We start from the raw sequence: 22577 nt of genomic DNA on the forward strand, positions 1-22577 counted from the left end.
GGTAAAGACTTCCATATGTACCCCCACTATACACCTACATTGTATGAGCTTCCTCTGAAGTCCGCATTTCCCTAGGACATGGAGATCAATGTTACCCTAACTCTCTAACCCTAACCCTAGTCCTAAACTGAGTAAACTCTAAAATAATCCTAATCCCAAAGCCATGCCACCTAAACTTATTCATGTTACTTATACATAACGCATAGCGGGGGTACATACATATGGAAGTCTTACCGAAGGGTGCAAGATACTATGCTGTGGAAATTGGCCCTGCCATTGTTAATACCATCATTCATTCGTGAATGCCGTTTAGTGGGCAAGTGGTGGGGCTGCATTCACAAGCTCTAGGGTAAGAGTACCAGTATTCGGTCACATACCGGTATTCGGTCATTTATCACGAATCACCAGCCAGTAAGTTCTGCAGTCAAAACACACGCAAATCACATCAATTCACATACTTGCATAATCGTTCAAAACAGGAAAGTCCCTTATGTCCCCTCCAAAAATCCGTCTACAATTCCAAATTTCACCGTCTAAAGTGCAGAATTGTCGCGACTTTCCCAAAGCGCGTGGATTAAGCCCAGTTTTAAGAGTACGGGTCGCCGAAAAAGCGCTAAAAATCGAGAAATACGCCATTCTTGTACGGGATTTTTTGCTTATCGCAAGCTTGGAGTGTGATGGTATCGTCAAAAACGCAAAAGAAAAACAAAATTTCCATACGTGCCGATGCAGTGACTCAATGTACAAGGGTTGAATGCAAGTGCCGATTCCCCAGTATTCGGTCACCAACGGGCGCCGCCACATCCCCGATGTAATTTTGCGCCAACAAGGTGTGCGCGCGGCGCATTTTTCAGCTGCCATGATCCCAGCGTGAACACGCATTGACTTTGAACGCGCACATCGCGTGACTGAATACTGGTTGCGGTGACCGTATTCTGGGGGATTTTCAAGGTGATATATTTTGGGATTTTGTGCAATTCTGTGAGATATTTAACAAAATGAAAATTGAGATCAAAGAAACTTGATATATTTCACATACATTGCTGTAGATATGATGGTATGGAGTATTTTAGTGTAAAAAATATTGCAGAAAAGCTTAAATGACCGAATACTGGGGGTTTTACCCTACTGTACTTCTGTAGAAGAAAGCCTCACCACTGGCACTGTGCTTATGAACAGTGAATGCCACACAGTGTTCGTTCGTAGGGCTGAATTCAGGAGTGTAGCAGGAAGGCCACCTTATATTAAAGGGATCGTACAGTTTTGGTTGAGACCTAATTTCAGAAATAATTTATGAAAGAGCATGTAATTCTATGAGGAATTCAACGTTTATTTGATGAAAATTGGTTTTGAAATGGCTGAGATATCCAAAGAAGAGCGATTCTGATAAAGTGTGGGACCCACACTTTATTACGATCGCTTTGTTTTACTTTGTTTTTGGATGTTTCATTCATTCCACACCCGATTTTCATCAAATAAACTTTGAATTCCTCTTAAAATGGTATGATCTGTACTATATCATAAGTGTTTTCTTGGTATCTCGCAAAAAGTTAAAAGCCCAATTCTCATCTCCACCAATACTGTACTATCCCTTTAACATTATCAATAGTACAGACAGGCAGTGGTGGAGCCAATTTCACGAGTAAATTTATGCCATTTTACTATGAATATGAGCTGCAGTTACATCTTCCTCAAGAAGGACTTGAATACCACAAGTTTGGTTGAGTCAGCTGGGTCTGCTGGTCTAGCTAGGTGGTTCCAGTCACTGGCAATTCTGGGGAACAAGAAAGAGGAGATATTTTTACATCTGATTGGTGCAAAATGGTGTTCTGAGGCTGGAATCGTGCCCCTTTGCAGATGATGTTGATTTCTGAAGGTATTGATGCCAGTCATTATATCCACCAGATCATAGCAGATGCAATACAGCATTACAAGATGGCTTTGTAGATGTCTGCTAGCAAGTGATGGTCATTGTAATCCATTTAGCATTATTAGCATTATTGTAGGCAGTAGTCCCAACCCCTCCCTGCCTTAACTGAGTGCACCACTGCCATTGCATTATGTTCAGTGATCAAGATACCTTTACAGCATGGCTTTATCACGTACAGTCAACCTTGCCAAAGTCAAATAGATTTGGACAGAAGAAATAAAATAGCTTTGACTTGGAGAAAATTTGACTTATGAGGGATTAAAATCAATAGAATATGAAGAAAAGAGGACTTGAAAAGACCTTAGACTCAGGCAATTATTTGACTTATGCAAGGTCAACTTAAGGAAGGTTGACTGTATCTCTATCTATATCAATGCACAAATAATTACCTGAACAGTTCAGAAGGTCAGAGTTCTCTCTCACAAACAACAGCATGCAGGTTGCAGAAGATTTAAGAAAAAGCAGGAATCTTGGCAATAAGAGGTGGGACCCACCTTTTATTAGGACCGCTTTGTTTTACTTTGTTTTTGGAAATCTCAACCATTTCAAAACCTGTTTTCATCAAATAAACTTTAAACATCTCATAGAATTGTATACTCTTTCATATTTCATAAGTGGTTTCTAATTATCTCACACACACACACAAAATAAAATCTGAATCCCCCATCTCAGCCAAAACTATACTATCCCTGTAACCATCAGGAGTTGACACCACCAAGGAAATGATGAATTTTGTTGCTGATTAAAAATTGAACTTTCTGAGTATAATGTTCTAATAGTTGGTGCAGTTGGATGTGTTGTTGTTGTTTCTTAGACTTTCAACTGTGGATTGTTAGAGTTTGATATGCTTAGATATTGCAACATGGATATTTACCTGTAGGGAAACACTGCTACATCTATTTAAAGATGAGGATGTGATGTAGAAGATGCTGAAACTAACAGTGTTCAAGTGCAATTCAGTTCATGTATAGTATGAGAAGAACAGTTAATGCTTTCATATTGAAATGGATGTAAGTGTACATATGTGTATGAGATTATTAGTGTTTGTAGCATTAAAACTAAGGAGATATGGACTAGTTCTGTGAAGCTGATAACTCCTGCAAATGTGACAATGGATGAGGTAACTGATATGACAACAAAATATGTTTACACAACTTGTGTGGGATTGTTTTATGGAATGACATTCTTTAGTTCCCTTTTTTGGGGGGGTATTGTGTAGTTTGCAATATCAGTGAGAGTATAATGTACACTATATTTGAGAAATAAAAATTTCAAACTTACAAGATAGTGGCACATTATGATGTATGTGTGACACAATGTTTTTGGTAGTTCTTGGTAAAGCATTTAGATAAGCTTGTGCCAATCAAAACTGGGCATTCTCTTGATATGAATATTGATAGACACATTACATTTTCATTTATATGCATATTTCTCTATTTGCTTTGATTGCAGATCAAGTGTACACCATGGCCACCTACACTTTTGGGCAGCATGTTATAAAGTCATCAGTTGTCTTCTTTCGATCACGCCTCTCATTTGCCTTCGTGAATCGTAAACCAGTGGTGCCTGGTCGTATCCTTTTCTGTTTTGTTTTTTTCTCACATGTTTAAAGAGGAAATCCATTCCAAATATAAGTTAGTCTGATAAAAAAGAGTAAAATTTTACGAGTACAACGGTAAAAAGGTGACTGAAATCGGATGAAAAATAAGGAAGTTATGAAATTTTGAAGTTTTGATGATTTCTCCAAAACAGTTCTTGTACAGTGGGTATGAATATGCAAATGAGTGAGCAAACCATGTCATACCCTCACAATTTTCCATTGATCCTTTACAAAAAAAAGAAATGATGAAAACTCAATGTTTAAACATGATGTTATTCCTGGTTGGATAACTGCAGAATAGTGATCAGTTAGATAATATGAGGATTTGAGCCTTGGGCATAATTGTGTTTGAATGAAAAATGGGAAATTTTATGTACAAACTATATGGTAAGTTGTGAGGAAATGACATGCTCACTTTTGCATATTCATATTGACCGCTCAAGAACTGTTTCCCCCCAAAGTAGCGAAACTTCAAAATGTCATAACTTCCTTATTTTTCATCCGATTTCTATCAAATTTATACTGTTGAACTCGTAATATTTTACTCTTTCTTATCAGACTAACTTATATTTGGACTGGATTTCCCCTTTAATGAAAAAAGAAAAAAACAAATGTATATGTCAGTGTTACATTCCATCCAAAAAGTTTCAAAATTGAAAGGCAGTGGAAACACTTTCCCCCTTTGGTTTTTATATTTATTTATTTATTCATTTATTTATTCATGGTTTGAAAAACAACTACCATAGCAGCCTAACAAGGCTGAATTGAGGTAGTTTACACAGTAATACAACATAACATTAACAATATCACATATAAATTGCTTATGAAAAAAAAAAACTTACATTACAGAACAGATATAATTATATGATAACATTGTAGCATTGCTCATTCATTTCACAACTCAATTTCCAAAACACAGCTAAACATTAAAAACTGTCAGACATTAAAACATTTATGTAATACAAATAAAAACAGATACAATTACACTCTTGAACGCACTCGACATTTTTACCCGTCACATACAGCGTACACCTCCCTTTGGCAAAAACTTTGGCACATGCATCACATATTCTCATACACCCACACAAGCATACACATAATATACTCCGCATTGCATATATCGTAATCCAAATATTTTGCGAAAGGGTATCATGTAATAGATACGTAAACGACTACCGGCGTTATGGACACACTTGCATCTACACCCAAGCTGACGATGCATTTTGAACCTTCCCCTTTTCCGCTCTTTTAGAGTGTGTTTGTACTCATGATGTGGACTAGTGCACATGAACACATACTAGGGGCTTGACACACGCTCGCACGCATGCGTAAAAGCATACGCTAGCGTTCACACACGCATTATTATATATATGCATTCACAGGGTTATACCTTTAAATATGAACAAACACATTCAAGTAGGCGACTATAAACTTGGCCAGTATAATGAGAGAAAGAAAAAATAGCAAACTTGAAGAGAGAGAGAAAAGGAAAAAAAAAAAGTGGCATTGACATCTTACATTACAGAACAGGTATAGTTAATGATAACATTGTAATATTGCTTATTCGTTTCACAACTCTGTTTCCAAAACACAGATATAACATTAAAAACCGTCGGACATTAAAACATTCATAAATGCAGATAGAAACTGATACGATTACACTCTTGAAGACACTCGACATACAGCATACACCTCCCTTTGGCAAAAAACTTTGGCACATGCATCACATATTTTCATACACCCACAAAAGCATACACATTTATATACTCCGCATTACATAGCGTAACCCAGATAATTGCGAAAGGGTATTATGTAATCAATACGTAAATGAATACCAACGTTTTGGACACACTTGCATCTACACCCAGCTGACAATGCATGTTTGCACCTTCCCTTTTTCCGATCTTTTAGAGTGTGTTTATAATCACATGTTGGACACACATACAGAGCTTTGTGGTATTATGTATGGAAAATGTCAAGTACGCATGTAGAAGGGAAGCCAATTATAAGGAAGTTTGCAAGCATCAGGACGATGTCACTGCAGCAGAAACACTCCTTGCTAGAAAGCGTTATAGGAGTATAGAAAGATAATGTGAAACCTCTGTGACTGAGTGCATTTTCAGCTGGAGGTGATAGTTCCCATGTATGCATGATTGATAAGGATGATGGAGATTAGATGGATTTCACATCAAAAGTCAGAGTCACAGATTTTTAGCCCCAAATCCAGTCAGATGCTGTAGTTCATCAGCCTGGGTGAGATGATGTGATGTATTGTTGGCAATGGGGTGATGATGATTCTTGTTTTCCTTAACCTGTCCTCTGACACCAGATGTCTTGGTGTCTCCACTCAGGCCAGTGGAGAGATTCCACGATATGACGTGCGATGAGGTCGCTGACCTTTTCCAGAGCACTCAGACAGTGTCAAAGGTCATTGAAAGTGCATTTAAGGCATCATCAATGTCAATAGCAATGCAGGTCAGTGCTTTGAGTACCAGTACTAATATACTGTGTATGCCATGTATTTAGTGAGACAATTTTTATTTATTTTTATTTTTTTTTTGGTGAATCGGGACTTCTCAACAATTTCATGAGTGGTTAAATTTGTGATTGTTTGATACAGAGTACTGAACAGATAAATGTATGTTTGCACGTCACTGGGATCAGAGTTGATATTTTCATGTGTTTTAAATTCGCGTATAGCACCCTACTCATGAAATCTGTAAAAAGGAAAAACCTTGCAAAATATCCGGCATACAAATGTATATTATACAGAAGTTTGTGTGGATTTGTGGACAATGCATTATATTGTGCATCAGGGAAACTGATTTTTGATGATCCTTGTCCAATTTGTTTTGAATAAGGTTATTTTGTAGAATATATGGTGACTGCCAGAGAGTTGAGTTTGTTTCACAAACACAGAAACATTTCAATTTGTGCAAATCAAGATTCCATTCAAATTTAGTATAGGAAAATTGACTAAAAAGGTACTTTGCAAGCATCTATTAAGGCACTCTGATGCTGGGAAGGGCTATTCACTTTAACAATGACTAAAGAGATGCAGACACATGTACATATATCCTGTTTACGTCGTATGTTTTGTGAGTATGATATATCACCATTGGGGCTTGTAAGACAATTTTGCAAGAACCACATTGATAGAATGGAAAAGAAGTATTGTCACTTTCCAAGAGAAAACCTAGTGAGTTTCCACCTTGGAGATGGAAGAGAAAATCCATTTGTGTTCTGAGAGACGATATTTTCAGAAGTTGTTAATTTAGCAGAATTGATATTATGGCTGACTCGAATAAAAATTTTCAAATTTACAACAACAAAAAATATAACACTGCAATATAATTATACTGAACAAGGGCAGAGATCTACCTGGTAGCTGGCAAAATGAGGGAATTTATTTCCATATATTGAGGTGAATGCAGGGACATTTTTAAGGTCATGAGGTGGGAAGGTCATTCTAAATTTTGAAGCCCATGAATGATGATCAATGCCCTTGACATTTTTGCCGTTATTTATTTTATTTTTATTTTTTACCCAAGTATATATCATTGTCAGAAGTGATATATATTGGCATCCCATTCTATTTAATCTGTTCAGCTAACATGCACTGATCTTGTTAATATCCTATGAGATTAAAGGCTTCCTGGGTGGGATATATTAAAATGCCAACTCTGTGTATATGTTTACAGATTATACTATTTTATGTTAGTGCAAGCTGTAATGCTATTGTTCGTTTATTGTGGTTTTCATCAAGTCATCTGAAAGATCTCAAAATATCTTCTATAGAAAAAGCACTTATTTGTACAAACCAGTAGATTATTGTCAGAAAAAATAAAAGCTGCATGTCTAGTAATATTCGTCAGTATTGTTTTTTAATATTTGATGTTCATTGTATTCCATTCAAATTTGATCCCTTCTCTTACCCCCCTTCCAAAAAAAAAAAAGGAAAAAGAGAAAAATATATGTAGACGAACAGAGTGAAATTGAAAGTACTGTTAGAAAGAGCAAGTTGCATGAACTAATAGAATTACAACAAATTATTGTTACTTTGAAATTTTGAGTTTTATTTTGAAGGTTTATCATGAAAAAAATATTGATGTGCTGTTGTTCCGTACAGGATGGCCCTGATGCTGGACAAACAGTATGGGTAAGTTCACTATAGGTTCTGTAGTAGGTCTATGAGTAGGTTCTGTAATAGGTCTATGAGTGAGCCACTTGGGAGCATCGCCCTTCTATGTAGAGATACTTGAACAGGTGATATGGTCCTTTTTTTTGTGTCTTCTTGTCAATCGTTAATCTCGTCTGCAATGAGACAATACAGTACCTCATAGCACTGTTAAAAAAGTCAACCTTTATGAAATGGAAATGTTTCCTACTATGATTTGTTAGAGTACTTGTCTGCAGTCCAAAACTCGGATTATACAATATATCTGAATGAAAATGAAGGCACATTTAACCTTATCTAAATATGTTTTATCAGACAATGAACTTTATATTAATATTCATATCATATTCAGGAAAAACACTGTGATATTTTCTTTGCCATTATCTCATGAATATCAAATCTAGATTATTTGTAAGACAGCAGAATAGCCTGGAAGGGTATTGCATATCATGATGCTGATCTGTTCTAATGCAGGCTGTTTTCTGCAAGAAAACCAAAGAAACATGACAATGTATAAAATGGAACATAGAATCAGTTGTCAGACGAAAGGGTTTTGAGCTAGAATGCTGGCAGTCTAATTCAGTAGACCCTGTGCCAAGTATGGTATAGTTTTGTGATATTGTGGAGGGTGAACACACAATGAAGGCTACCTGTTGGAGGGCAAAATGAGTACACTGGTCATGATTTACGGCTTTTTCAATGCACTTCTAAATTTCTAGATCATTTAGATTACCCGCCATCTGGTATCTGTTAAGTGGTGTGCATCATACAGAGGCCACTGTGTGTGTCATACATAACTTTCTATTTTTCCCCATTTCATATTTTATATTGAATCATCTGAATACATATTTTAGCCTAGAATTAAAAAAGAAATCATTGATAGGAGAGGGAGATCTTGCATTGTCCAAATTAAGACTGTGACCTTTGAAGGGCATTGAGCAGAGTTCCAAGGAAAAATGAACAAAATAAGGGATTGTTTTTAAAAAAGTCCAAAATTAAGATATGAAAAGGAATTGTTAATGGGAAATTATAAGTGAACTGGTGGTTATAGTATGAAAATTCACATGTGGTCCAACAGTGACTCAATTTTGGTACCTGTGATGCCTAACTATGCAAATAGTTTTCAATCTTGGTATTGAAGCATCATCCAAGAGCTATTTGGATCTCAAATAGGTCATTTTTTGTTGCCCAGAAGGAGCCTGGAGATAGGATACGACAACAACAACCCAAAAGAAACAAACAAACAAATATGTACAAAAATGAAACAAAACATAAGTTTTTTATTTTTTGTTTCTAATCCATGATCCAGAAATGCTAGAGGCAAGTTTTTGTCACATATATTCAAATATCTCAGTGTATGAACAAATTGGATTGGCCGTAACATCCTTGACTCGTTGAGAACGGGCTGATTTTGTTACAACGCACATTTCCCATAGATACTTGCCCGAGTATACTCGGGACTCGTCCTCAGTGGGGTGAAGGGATGTCAGGATTTGTAGGGGTGCATTCAACAAAGAAAATGTATGTTATCTTGATCATCTTCAAAATGTACTAGTATATTATTATTCTAGCCAAACTTGGCAGGACTCATCAATATGTTGAGAAGATGTCAGTAAGTTTAAATTGGGACTATACTCCACTGGGGCGTGGGGGCAGGTCACTAATGGAGTAATGCACGGTTATCTCTTGTGCCATCACCACATGTGAAAGGAATGATAGTCTTCTGAACATCCTCCTTGGTCCAGAACTGTCAAAACCAATCGTAGGTCGTGACGAAGTGTCTTGGTGGGTGAAGAAAGGAGGGCTCTTTATGATATTAGTACCCTTTGCCCAGCATTCTTTCCAAACAAAAAGTCTTATTTCGTTACTTCAGTAATATTTAGGTGCATATTTGGCATTGAAAAATAATTATAACCTACCAAAAAGCAATAACAAATATGTTTGCAATGACCAGTAATCGTGGAAACTAAATGTCTGTTGCCCCTAGTATTTGTTTATATACCAGAAGCTGCCATATGATGGTTGTTTTAAATGGGGCCCCATATGATGCTTAGGCACGTGGTAATTGGTAACATTTGAAAGGTCTTTGAAAGGTTGAAGAAATCAAAGTCTCGGGGGGGGGGGGGGGGGGTAAGGGGGCAACATGTGCATGTGTTTGTGGTCTTTCACTTGTTTTGTTGTTGTTTTTTAAGTCATGCAATAAGATTCATCCTTGAAATTAGGTTTTGTCTCTTTTGGAAGCACTGTGTTACAAAGGGTTATTTTCAATCCACATTGGTTGGGCAGTTGCCACTGTGACTTGTAATGGGGTATCGTGCAGCTGTCAGTAGGGCAAAACTGTGCTACTTTGTTGGGCAGTCTGAGTCATGCCTCTATGGCAGTAATTAATCGCATCCAGAGAGATATTTCCTCATCTGGCCCTTAAATCCAGGAGTGATGCACGGCCATGATCTCTTGTTCCATCACAATACATGATGAATAATATGTTTGCGGACAGTCGTAACCCTTTAGACTCTGTGAAACTGTCATCATATCATTAATTCGGGACAAAGTTATATTTGTAGCTGCGACGATCTTTGTACAGCACGGTACATCTTCTACACATTTTGTAAACATAAGATAAATGGCAAAACAGAAAAAGAGGCAAATTCAGGAATTGAATTAGTGAACTTGATGAGCGATCTCTCTGAAAGGAAACTAGTTTAATTAGCATAAACTGAAGCAGGCTGGTGATTGAAGGGTGACATAACAATCTGTTGGCTATATCTTTTAGAGGGGTGGAGAAATGGGGTGGGGTGTACATGTAGGTACTGGATGCAATTAATGCATGTGATGTACAAGAGGAAGGAAGGGGAGTGGACGTTAAGGTGTGGAAATAGCATGGCTCATCTTCTATTTATTGGAGGGCATCATCTGTTTAAAAAGAAAAAGCGACAGTTGTGTCCATTTACAGAAAACAGCCAAGCTTTTTGTATATCAAAGCTGTTGGGACTGAAGAAAGGGCTGGGATGTATGGAAGTTTGAATAGTCGGTATGAATGTGTGTGCGTAGCACATGTATTAATCTTGTAAGCAATGTAACTGTAGATTGGATGTGTTTTGGTAGTACATTGTACTGCACACCACGATCAACGATAGGACTACAGTAGTGCAATCATGACAATATGGCACTGTAAAAGTGGAATTTTTTGTGTGATTTAATTCTTCCCGCTCGTCTGGGCAAAATTAATTTTGAATAATTTCATGGACAGTAATGACAATTGAGCTACAACCTTGTAGCACTTCAAACAGCTCAATGCTGCCATTGCGTATAAAGGCTTTGACAGTGTGTATTACGATAAAAGGTATCTGGACTACATTACGACAGCAAATTCACTCATGTTACAGGACTAGCGCATGGGAAGACAACTATGAATAACAATGATCATATTCCTACAATATACCTACACTGTACCTTGAGAGCAAAGATATGAAATGATACAACAAAGTATAACAAGTCAAAAATTTGTACTCCTTTGGTTTAGCACTAGTTTCATGTTGCACAAGAATTTCCACACCACAAAATTTCCACTTTTACAATACATCCTTAAACTGATATGATGCTGTGTATCCCTTCTGGTTTTGAAAATGTGCCTGTCTATTTTGGGTTGTGGTTTTTTTTGCTAATTTCTGTCTACAAGATATGTATTAAGGCATATTTTCATTCAGTATATATATGAAAATGGCCTGTTGCTTACTTTCTGATTTTCAACATGAATGTGCATTTATAGTTTGTGTCTTTTTCACTGTGTTGTATAATGTATTTTTTGTACTTCACTTCTGATTTTCTATTTCTGCTTTCAGCATGTTCACGTCCATATACTCCCTCGCAAACCTGGGGATTTTCAGAAGAATGACAACATTTATGATGAGGTAATGTTTGGTTTCTGGTGTAACTGGTTTTGTTTGTAGCTGTGTAATTGCAAAATAGGTAGCATAACCTTTATGACCATGCTTTCTGATGAATGACTTCTTATGCAGTCGACTGTTCAGTATACCTTATTTCCCCTAAAAAATTACAACGGGACCCTCCGCAATGATAACTTTAAAGATAACGAATCAATCAAAATACAATTTCAGGGTATGAAACTATAACTCATTGCCCACATCTTACAGAAAACCCCATTTGATTTGCTTCAGTGGTCAAAGAGAAATGAAGAGTTTTGTAGAGCATGTCGCGAATCCTTTCCCTCCAAGTTCTGTCCGTTGTGTTCACACATTAATATGCAGTTCCAAAAGCATCCAAGTGCTCAACTTGGAAGAATCAGACTCATGACATGCTTTACAACAATCCACATTTCTTTGTAACCGCTTAACCAAATTGAATGGGGTTTTCTGCAAAATAGAGCTAAGATGTTATATTTTAAGACCTTTAAGTAGCATTTAGACAGTTTAATCATATTGGGAGTTATCAATGCAAAAATCCGATTGTAATTTTTTTGGGGACATACTGTCAGCATACATCCAGTGTCAAAGCATGTCTACTTACAGGTTGAGTATACATGCTTTTCAACACAGACTTTTGTTGTTTGGACAATACCCTGTATGCCAATTTTGGGTCGGTACTTACCTGTTGCCCATGCTTCTAAATTTATCCTCTTAGCTGACTTTTTAGTTTCACTGAATCATATGAGCTAAACAAGTGGTGTTTCAGACAGAGGCCCCATCTGGAAAATATATAATGTATATCTTTATGTTGTGTTCATATACTGACTAGTGCCTTCTCTCATTCGATGATACCCTGTTTTCCTTTGCTAGATTTTGGCCATTCAAATTACTCTGTTGAGTCTGGTTATTCAGTGATCACAATCAAAGTATTCTAGCAAGCTAGCAAGAAAAAAAGCAGAACAAAACAAAACAAAATGGCTGTTCCTATAGCAGTGTTCTGGTAGTATTCGGATATATATTCTGTTGACTTTGTGTCTATTTTTGTTTTTGCACATACTGAAGGGAGAAGTGATGATGACAATGATTGTTTCAGTTTCAGTTTGTATTATGATAAAGAAAGTGAAGGGGAAAAATACAAAATCAAAGCCAATACTTTACACCAATGTATGCCCAGCGAAATCTAGTCTATATCCATGCAAAAGTTACATGCTATTCTGCATTTTTACTGCACAATTTTGAAAGGCTCATGTCCTTTATGTGTTGTTCCACATTTTACCCCATGGGGAAAAGTTGAGCCCCTGTGGTATAATAATACTGGCATATTGCAGGGCATCTGCTCACAACAGACTTCACATTCGTTGACGTGCTTGATCCAGTGGAGTGACATAAAAAACAAACAGACATGCAATCATAGGCCTTTCCCCTTATGTTGCAAGTACTAGGGGGCCAGGATTAAGTCAGATCAAAGGACATCGTGTTGTGAGCGTGCTATCTTCACTGATTCTGTCATTTTGGATTCACTCTGTGTGCCCCATGAAAACTCAACCCCTTCATGTTTTGTTTTCAAGTGTATGTGTGTGTGTGTGTGTGTGTGTGTGTGTGTGTGTGTATGTGTGTGTATGCTTATGTGTGTCTCTATTTTGTTTTGGTTTTTTCCTTGTATGGTACATTTTATTCAGGAATAAAGGCCCCTGTCATCGACATTTTGATAGTGAGATCATGCCACAGATGTTTGAAGACAGAGTTGATGTAATCTATGTCAGAATGCACATGTTAGTAGTCAACCTAATTTCTCTGTGTTTTAGGCTCTGCACTGAAGCAATTTCAAACTGCTTAAAGTCATGCTGCTAATTTGTATTTTCCCCCTGAGAACATGCTGCAGCGCTCTGGCCCTTACAGGCAATTTTACATCAGTCTGTTGAAAAGAAAACGCCACAGATTTGAGTGATTGATTGGAATTTATGTCCACTCTGTGTTCACAAAAGCAAATAAACAAATGTAACTGAATTACAGTAATTAGTACTATACAATAAAATTTTGTCTTTTTATGATGTAGAAGGACAATTGAGCCATATATGTACTTTGACAACAATACTTTGCAACAGAAGGTGATACAAAATAGTCATAATATTAAGTGGGGGGGGGGGGAGCTTAATTAAAAGCTCAGTGTTTATTACATAGGGTCCCGAAAATTAAACACATAGCAAAGCATATACAGTTGTACCGAAATGGTTTTAATTAAAAAACTAAAATAAATTTCAAATAGACTGGCATGTTATAGCGTCTATGGCACTGCTTTGCTATAAAGGTCTGGGGTAGATTGATAGCTCAACATGTTACATAGATCATCACCCCACTGAAAGTTGTGTCATGGATTTGAGTCATCTCAATGCAATAGTTTAGTATATGACACACGGACACAATCAATTATTGTCTCCAAAGCACCCCAGTGCAGCTCATCATGAGAAATTGTTTGGACGATTCCAACAGCACACCATATTATCTGTATTCATATCATTGCTTATTTTTGCAAAGGTCCATAGTCAAATTCTGCATATGAGTACCATTAGTTGTTGGTCATAGTTTGATGGTCAAGTGATCAAAATGTACTGGTCTCTGTGTAACTTCCCTTCCCATTTCTTCAAGATAAGATGATAAAAGTTGATATGCACACTCTGGCCTGCAAAATGCCAAACAATAGTGTAAAGATGCATACATCCATATTTGCAGCTCATCTATCATTCTGTTAAATTCCTTCTTTTTATTTCCTGTGTCAATGAGATTTAGAAGTCAAATATGCTGGAAATTAAGGACAGAAAACTTAGAAAATGTCACAGAAAGACAGAAATCACAATTTGTAAGACAAAGTACTCGGTAAAACATTTTGTAAGCTGAATTTTGCAAATTACATGTAGCTGTGAGAGCATGTAAAGAGTAAAACTACAAAAACATAGTACTATGCATTTTAGATGAAATCATAGTAATAAACTGTTTGTATTGATAAACAAGATCAACAAAACATTTTAACTAACAAATTTTTCAGTCGATTTTAAGTAAACCTGTCAAGCCTGTTGATTTTCTGGGTGTTTTTTTTTTTTCAACTATTATTTTATTATGCTGCTGCTGCTGGCAGCAGAGAATCAGAGACAACACTAATAAGAGTCAGTGGTATCGCCCACTGAACCCCATCTAAAGAGGTTTTTCTCATTACCTATAGAGGGCGAACTACATTATATGCGATACTGTCTGTGATAACATGCCGCCACACATGTTACTCACTTCTAATGGCAAACTTTGCGCTCAAGTAACATTTTTTTACAGTGCGTATTTGAACTTTTACGCGAGTACGCACTCCTAGATTTGGCAGCACTTGGGTTGCTTGTATGCTAACATGTTAGCATGAGGAGTGAGCCTACCACCTCACATCTCCCCATGTACCGGTAATCACAGAGCAATTATACTGGGCATATGGCCAGTAAGCACTCTACTTCCTACTCATTATAAGCTCTTTGGCCACATCATATCCTCCTGCAGTGGTATATCGCCCTCAGTTGTTAAAAGATTTGTTAAGTTTAGTGTTAAGATCACTTTTAATACATCATATTGGATAAAAGGAAATACACGTATGACGACTGTAAGAAAAAAACAATAACATACACAAAAACAAGAAAGAAAATACCAATGGAGTATTAAAAAAAAAGAAAGAGGATGAAAAGTAAAAAGACAGACTTTAAAAGATAGGGAATGATTAAAAAACAAAAAAAGAAAAGAAAAGAGAGCTCTCTAAACATCTGTCATCTGTCTTTGGAATGGAAAATGAAACATGTAACTTGGTAACTTGTAACTTTTGTTACCTACTGAGATACTGCTCTTTTTGATGTCCCCATTACTTTCCCTGTAAGGCAAAAAAAAAAAAAAGTGTTATGCTACCATGTATGTGCTGAATATGTCAGACAAGATTGATAGCTTACACATATCCCTTCTGGAGTGGTATACTGCTTGAAGATAAATGGACAGAGTGGACACAAGGGAGATCAAATCATGTACAATGCATGTAAAGTAATTCCAAACCAGACATGTTTCGCCCCAGATATGCTAATTCATCCGTAGATCAATATAAAACTTAGATACCATCAATTAATCTTGCATCTTTTTGAACAACTATTTGAATGAGAGTCAGATTTAGGCTTATAATCAATCTGTCAATCTCAGTGGCAGGCTCTAGTGGGCTGTACTGGTTCAAAATCTAGGGCAGTTTCAGTACTCTAATTATGTTCTACTGCCATGGGAGAAGAAATGTGAGCAGCTTGAAGGGGCTTGGATTTGATGGGATTTCAACAGTAGATGGTGCCATTTTCTAAATGAGGTATTACCCACAAGGGCTGAACCCTTGGCATTATGTATACAGGTACTTTGTATCGGATACAAGCAGGTAGACAGTGATATTGATTGATAGATAGATAGATAGATAGATAGATAGATAGATAGATAGATAGATAGATAGATAGATAGATACATGTGGGTAGATAAATAGTTTAATTGATGGATGAGCAGAAAAAGAAAAAAGAATAACCTTCAAGATTATTTTGAGTTTTATGTGGATTTAAAAGATCCAAAGGTCCAAACAACTATTTAGGAAAAAAATAAGTTCTATACAGGCATATATATCAGTTTAGAGATCTAAGTTTTGTATAATGTGATACTATATAAATGGTGTGTTGCTCTATGTTCATTTGCCACGGCAAAAGAAGAGCCAGTCTCTGCAAGAATAGTGGAAATAGAAATTTTTGCTCATTTTGTGTGACATGCACCAAGTGCAAAAATTGTAAAAAGCATGTGAAAATGTTTGCTCCCTATATGTAATACTAGGGAATATTTTGAGTCCATGAGATTAAAAACATGTGATATTCACCTTACCCGGGCGAGTGCGAAATACTGCTCACATAAAAATATCCACTTTTTCCGTAGCTTATCCAACATTGTTGAGTGGGGGAGGGGAGGGGAGGGGATAATGTATTTGATTAGATTTATTTATTTATTTATTTATTAAAACATCTTTATTCAGGATTACATGATCAGCAAATGTACTGATTTTCATCAAGGTCCTGAGATACAAATGTTATATAAAATCATTTACGATATATACAGATACATACTGAAAAAGTTCCAAATCAGCTACAGTTTCATCAGAATAAGGAAAATGCGAATTAGATGATGTATGGGGCATGATTCAGGTCAAGTAGTAAGAATGATTTCATCAATAAAATCAATCTCTTACCGAATGTAGAACCATTTCCATAGACCAAAGATAACAATATATCAGATGGCTGTTTAAATAAGAGGTCTGATCCTGTCTTTGTCCCATATTTCCAAGCACTTTGCATCGATACGCACCACAGGATGCTACTTCTTTTCTAAATGGCACAGTAATGCAAGATCTCACCAGAGAAATGAAAAGAAATCCCTGAAACATGAGTATATCTTTCTTTTCTTTTCTTTTGGCATTGTCATTGTGCATTCTTTGTAGCACATCACCTGCCAGGGTCTCCTCCCATGGGTACCATTACCCATGAATGCTTCCACAGTTTGTGTGTGTACATGCACTATTGATTACACTGCACTTCTGCTGTTGCTATGTTAACCTTTTCTGTGGCATTGAGTCAAATATGCATACATGTCACACACAAACCTGTGCACAGGTAATCAATGTGGCATGCAGAGGGTTAAAGGGATGGTACAGTATTGGTGGAGATGAAAATTGGGCTTTAACTTTTTTTGCGAGATACCAAGAAAACACTTATGAAATAGTACAGAGCGTACCATCTTAAGAGGAATTCAAAGTTTATTTGATGAAAATCAGTTTGGAATAGCTGAAACATCCAAAAACAAAGTAAAACAAAACGCTCGTAATGAAATGTGGGTCCCACACTTTATTAGGATTGCTCTGTTTTGGATTTCTCAGCCATTTCAAAATCAATTTTCATCAAATAAACGTTGAAATCCTCATGGAATTACATGCTCTTTCATATTTCATAAGAAGTTTCTCACTATCTCACCAAAAAATGATCAAAACCTGAAGTTAAGTCTCAGCCAAAACTATACGATCCCTTTAACTGAGTATAAAGGGTTGAACAATCTATTTAGTGGAATAAAAGTTACTTTTTTTCCCATTTTCCTGCAATCTACTGTAATTGTGCTCCTTGATTTTATGATTTTTGAAATCCATTTATATTAAAGTGACAGTAGGAACAATAAAAAAAAATGGCCTTTGATCTTTAAGATGCTTTATGCCTATCATACATTCATGATTTCTACATGTGGGAGAGCTCAGATACGGTGGATACTTCCATACTACAAGAATATGTCGTGCATGCAGTTTTTCCTGGTGTATTTTATATCAACATTGTGCCATTTTTCCTAGCTTTTTGTCCATTTTAACATACTGTTATCAAAATAATATCTTGTAACAATCTGGGCTGGTTCATGTTTTCTGGTGCATATGTACTTGTTGCAAGAATCTTCAGCTTATTGAAGGAGGCAGACTTAACCAGAAGAAGAAGAAGAAGAAGAGGAATTTAACTGATATTACCAGAGAACGGTGAGGTGTTGAAACATGTTGTTTACCCAACACCTGGTACCTGGTACAGCTTCAGCCACACAGCCACAGAAACAAATACAACAGCGCCCCCTTGAGGTACAATGCTGACAACCATAAATTTCAAAAGTCCCTCAACCCACATTCATTGATTTTCATGGTGCGTCCATTGTCTAGGGGAGAAAAGGGGCTTGGGTATTCAGTGCCAATGAAGCGTTCCAAAGACTACTTGGTTGTAACAGGCAAGTTACAGGTGTAGTGGCTAAAGAGAATGGGATAGTAGCTTCCATATATCGATCCTCCATGCCAAATAGATTCTGCTCTTCAGAAAAGGATTGGGGAGGTACCATGACTTCAGCTCTCTTTGAGGTGGATATCAATAGCTGTATTTGCACCTTCCCATGCATGAAATGGCCATCTCCTGTACTTCTGCCCAAATGTTGCACATCCACCCCAGATAAAGTTAGGCAAGTCCTCCCAACTCCAAGTGTGCAGCCACATGACCAAGTGATATTCTCCGCAGAATTAACATCTCACCATGATCAAGGCGACTCTTATTAAATGATATGAAAACAAGCAAACAATGTGATAGAAGTTCAATTACAGTTTGGCACAAAATAACAATGTTGTAGAAATTCAAAGTTAGAATTGTACATAATGCTTTCATGAAACAGCATTTTAGGTAGCGCTGCACATGCAAATTAAATAAAGTATTCATATCATTGCCTTACTGCTGGTTTTGTGGCATTAAAATATCATACACATCATGATTTTAGCCTATGATTTAAGAACTATAACTCCCTTTCCTATCAGTGGTCATCATAATGTGGTCCCCAAATCTATAATTAATATGTTAATGCAATAAATACAAGTATGATTTATATTCCTTTTGATTTCATTTCAAACCATTGAAGTCTAGTAAATTAAGACAATTGTGCTGGTAAGTTGCAGACTTGTGAGTTTACTGATACCATTGCCTTGCGTAATACGAAATTTTGATAGTGATTTTGATTTGAGAATTGAATTCCCAAGGAAAATGGAAAAAAATTAGTGAAAATATTTGACAATAACTTAAGTGTCCTTTTTTTTTTTTTTTTGAAGGGGGGTTGGGGTTGGGGAGGGGGATGATTCATTTTAACCCCAAGAGGTTATGGACAGACAAAAATGCAACAGTTTTTTTCTGTCCATGTTACATATGTCACACACTAAGTCTAGAAATGCCATAATACACAATGTTTAAGAGAGTTAGTTAGATTTTCTCAGGAATATGAGACCACTTAGTAAAAAACAAATAAACTTTCAATGAGCATTCATTATATGAGCTTCATACAGGTTATGTTATTACATAGACATCTGTCCAGCATTACATATGCTACCACAAAATAAATCACTCTGGCAAAAATTCTAATAGATACATGTAGCTTCTCTTTGAAGCAATGCTGGAGCAATTTTTTTTCTCAGTATTGGAGGGTTCTAAAAGATGGTATTGTATTGGATGGCAGTGCACATTGGAACAGAAAATAAAGCGGCATCCCTGAAATGCTCCCTTTTACTGTGGAAATGCCCTAATTCAAATGCAGTTTTAGACAAAAGTGACATCATATGGCAGTATTCACTGCAATAGTCTCTCACTTTTAACATCACCAATGATAAAAGGTCAGTCAGAGTCAAACCAACTGAGCAATACTACTGAAACAATACTTTATATTTTATGCAATGGCATTATATTCCACTTGAATATATTGACACATTAAACCATATTCCACTTGAATATTAGGCCCTACATGTAAACATATAAATCATATTCCACCTGATTCACGATAGTGTCATTCATGAAATTGTCAATGGCGCAGGAGTACACACTCACACACTTACCTGCACACACCTGCACACAATTTTTGATAAGGTCATATTGACAAAGTTCACTCTCCCTTGACAATCAATGATCCTTTTATAGGCTCTAGAGAACCATAGAGTTTCAGGTAGATTAATCATGCTAGCTAGACCGTGAAACTATTGGCCAAATGTTCACTCCATGTTTACGGGGTGGGGGGGAGTGGGCTTGGGCTTGGAGGAGGTGGAGTACTGTATAGTAGATTGCATAATCTGCTTCCCAGGCTTTTTGAATAACATTACATTTAAATGATATTTTGTTTTCTTGAACTGTTTGGTTGTCTATATTTGTATGCTTTGTGAAATTGTAATGTATGATATCATGTGACGTGTTTGTGAAAAAAAAAAATATAGCAGTGGGGAGAGATTACAAACCTCTACCCCAGCCCCCTCCTCTCCCCCCTCCCCCCCCCCCCCCCAAAAAAAAAAGAATTTTGTAAGATACTTGATGAAGACCATGTGGATGTAGGAAAACTTTTTACAGCCAGCCAGAGGTGAATCGTTAGCTTTTAAAGCACATAGTGTTTAGAAGATGTTTGTGGATTATTTCAGGTGTGTGGAATTCTCAGAACATCTAATGGATTCTTATTCACTCTTTTCAATTTCTCACACTGTCAGTGATAACAAAGATGAACTAAATTAAATTTGTGTGTGTAGCAAAATACAAATGTTCTAAAAAAAAAAGCCAACAAACCAACTGCATCACTAAACAGAGAATTTTGTTGTCCTTTTATCTGGTAATGAAGAGATTAGACAGGATTTGTCTTAACACCCCAATGCTTCAATCTCTTTAGCGGCCCCTCCTGGCCTGTCTGCACCAGTGCAGATGGATCCAAACAGGGCACTGGGAAAGAGAACCTCCCAACTTCCTTGCAGAAGTAACTGGAGGGGGTGGGAAGGGGTAATGGTCATAGTATATAGCCCTCACCTGTAAAATGTGACAAAAGTTACAGGTAGAACCAGGTCCACTGGAGTGGAGTAATATCACTTATCCGGTAGAATCAGTAGGTTGTGTAATTCAGTGTCATGATTTTGTAAACAAGCTTTTGTTTTCCTTGCAAGAAAACTTAACTGGAAGACTTCTCCTATGGTGTATATATCAATTGAAGAAATAATTTCAAGCAAGGAAAGAAGAAAAAAAAGGAAAGGAAATTCAGGAAACTTGTGTTCCTCTTTTTTTCAAAGCATATTGAAAAACAATGTAAGATCATGAGATAATGCTGAACTAGTACTTAAGATTGAGTTTGTTGAAACTGGTTGACAGTATGGGACAACTGTTTTTCTCAGGAGTCTTAAAAAAAGACCCTGGAGTCCTGTAGGATGGAGTTTTGACGAGGTGACTGGTCATCGCAGTCTACAATGTAGCTGCATTTACTGTTTGAAGGGTGGGCCTTTGTCACGTCAGGCTGACCACCTTTTGTGTGGGGGCGAGCCCCATTTTTTTTGTGTCTTTTCTGTTCGTACTCTCTTTTTTTGATCCCCTATCCCGGGGAACCCACGCAAGCAGGTATCGATTCTCTAATCTCATTGATCGGTTGGGATGAGGGGAAAGAGCTATGCTGGGCCACCAAACAGCCTGGGCCAAGCCACTGATATACAGTAGCACACGTGGCATATTTGGAACTCCATGGCTCATACTTTAAAAAAAAAAGACGGCGACACACACTGTTCCAAAAATCGGAGATGAGTGTGATGGCATTTGCATGTTCTATTTACATGCCTTCGCGTGGAAGAGCCAATATATTCAAATGACCAGTGTCACTGCCCTGTCTATGTCCAATACTCATAAAAACCTGAAGAGACATATGGTAGGGAAAATAATGCTCCACCTTTCATTGTGGTCATTGTATGATATATCAATTGTCAGTCTTTTCTATTTTTTTAAAGGGGAGAGTGGATTTGATTGCAAAAGCAGACTTTTCATGAAACTTTCAACTGTTTGAACAACTAATATTGCACACTGTACAGACATCAAACTGATGTCACTCCCAAAAATTACTTTATCACATGCAAGTACACACACACATACACATACACACAAACAAACAAACAAAACTTACTTTTTCATTACTTTATTTCATTACTTGACTTAGTTTTGTGAGCATCGCAGGGCTGAAATATATATGGGACATTTTATACCAACTTTAATTCCATAAATTTCACCTTTTAGGCTATAAAAATGATATGATTTGTTCTAGGCATACATTGTGCTTTGCCATGTTAGTAAAATCAGAGACATTCAGAATTTATGAATAGGGACTTTAAACAAAGAGACTCATTCTCATTTTGCATAGTGGAGGCATTTTTATATCTTAGCTACCCATCATATGGCATATGAGATTGATTGAAGACAGCTAGAGACTTTAGCTTCAAACTCAACTATTTGATGAATTTTCTTCATTTTTATGGATGGACTTCTTCTTTGATTCTTCAGTGTTTTTCTTGTTTTTCTTACC

The 22577-nt window shown here is 36.8% G+C and overlaps 1 protein-coding gene across 1 annotated transcript in view; it reads left to right on the forward strand.

Annotated features, from left to right (window-relative positions):
- LOC139745208 (bis(5'-adenosyl)-triphosphatase-like) overlaps positions 1 to 22577 on the forward strand; it is a 64932-nt gene that overhangs the window by 838 nt on the left and 41517 nt on the right. Inside the window, exons 2-5 of the mRNA XM_071655615.1 lie at positions 3383 to 3502; positions 5860 to 6005; positions 7660 to 7689; positions 11550 to 11618. Coding sequence (XP_071511716.1) covers positions 3397 to 3502; positions 5860 to 6005; positions 7660 to 7689; positions 11550 to 11618 — 351 coding nt within the window. The 5' untranslated portion in view covers positions 3383 to 3396. The remainder of the gene's footprint in view (positions 1 to 3382; positions 3503 to 5859; positions 6006 to 7659; positions 7690 to 11549; positions 11619 to 22577) is intronic.

This window comes from Diadema antillarum, unplaced genomic scaffold (genome assembly GCF_040938485.1).
Source record: "Diadema antillarum isolate AM-2024a unplaced genomic scaffold, OU_Dant_1.0 seq00001241_RagTag, whole genome shotgun sequence".
Lineage (NCBI taxonomy): Eukaryota > Metazoa > Echinodermata > Echinoidea > Diadematoida > Diadematidae > Diadema > Diadema antillarum.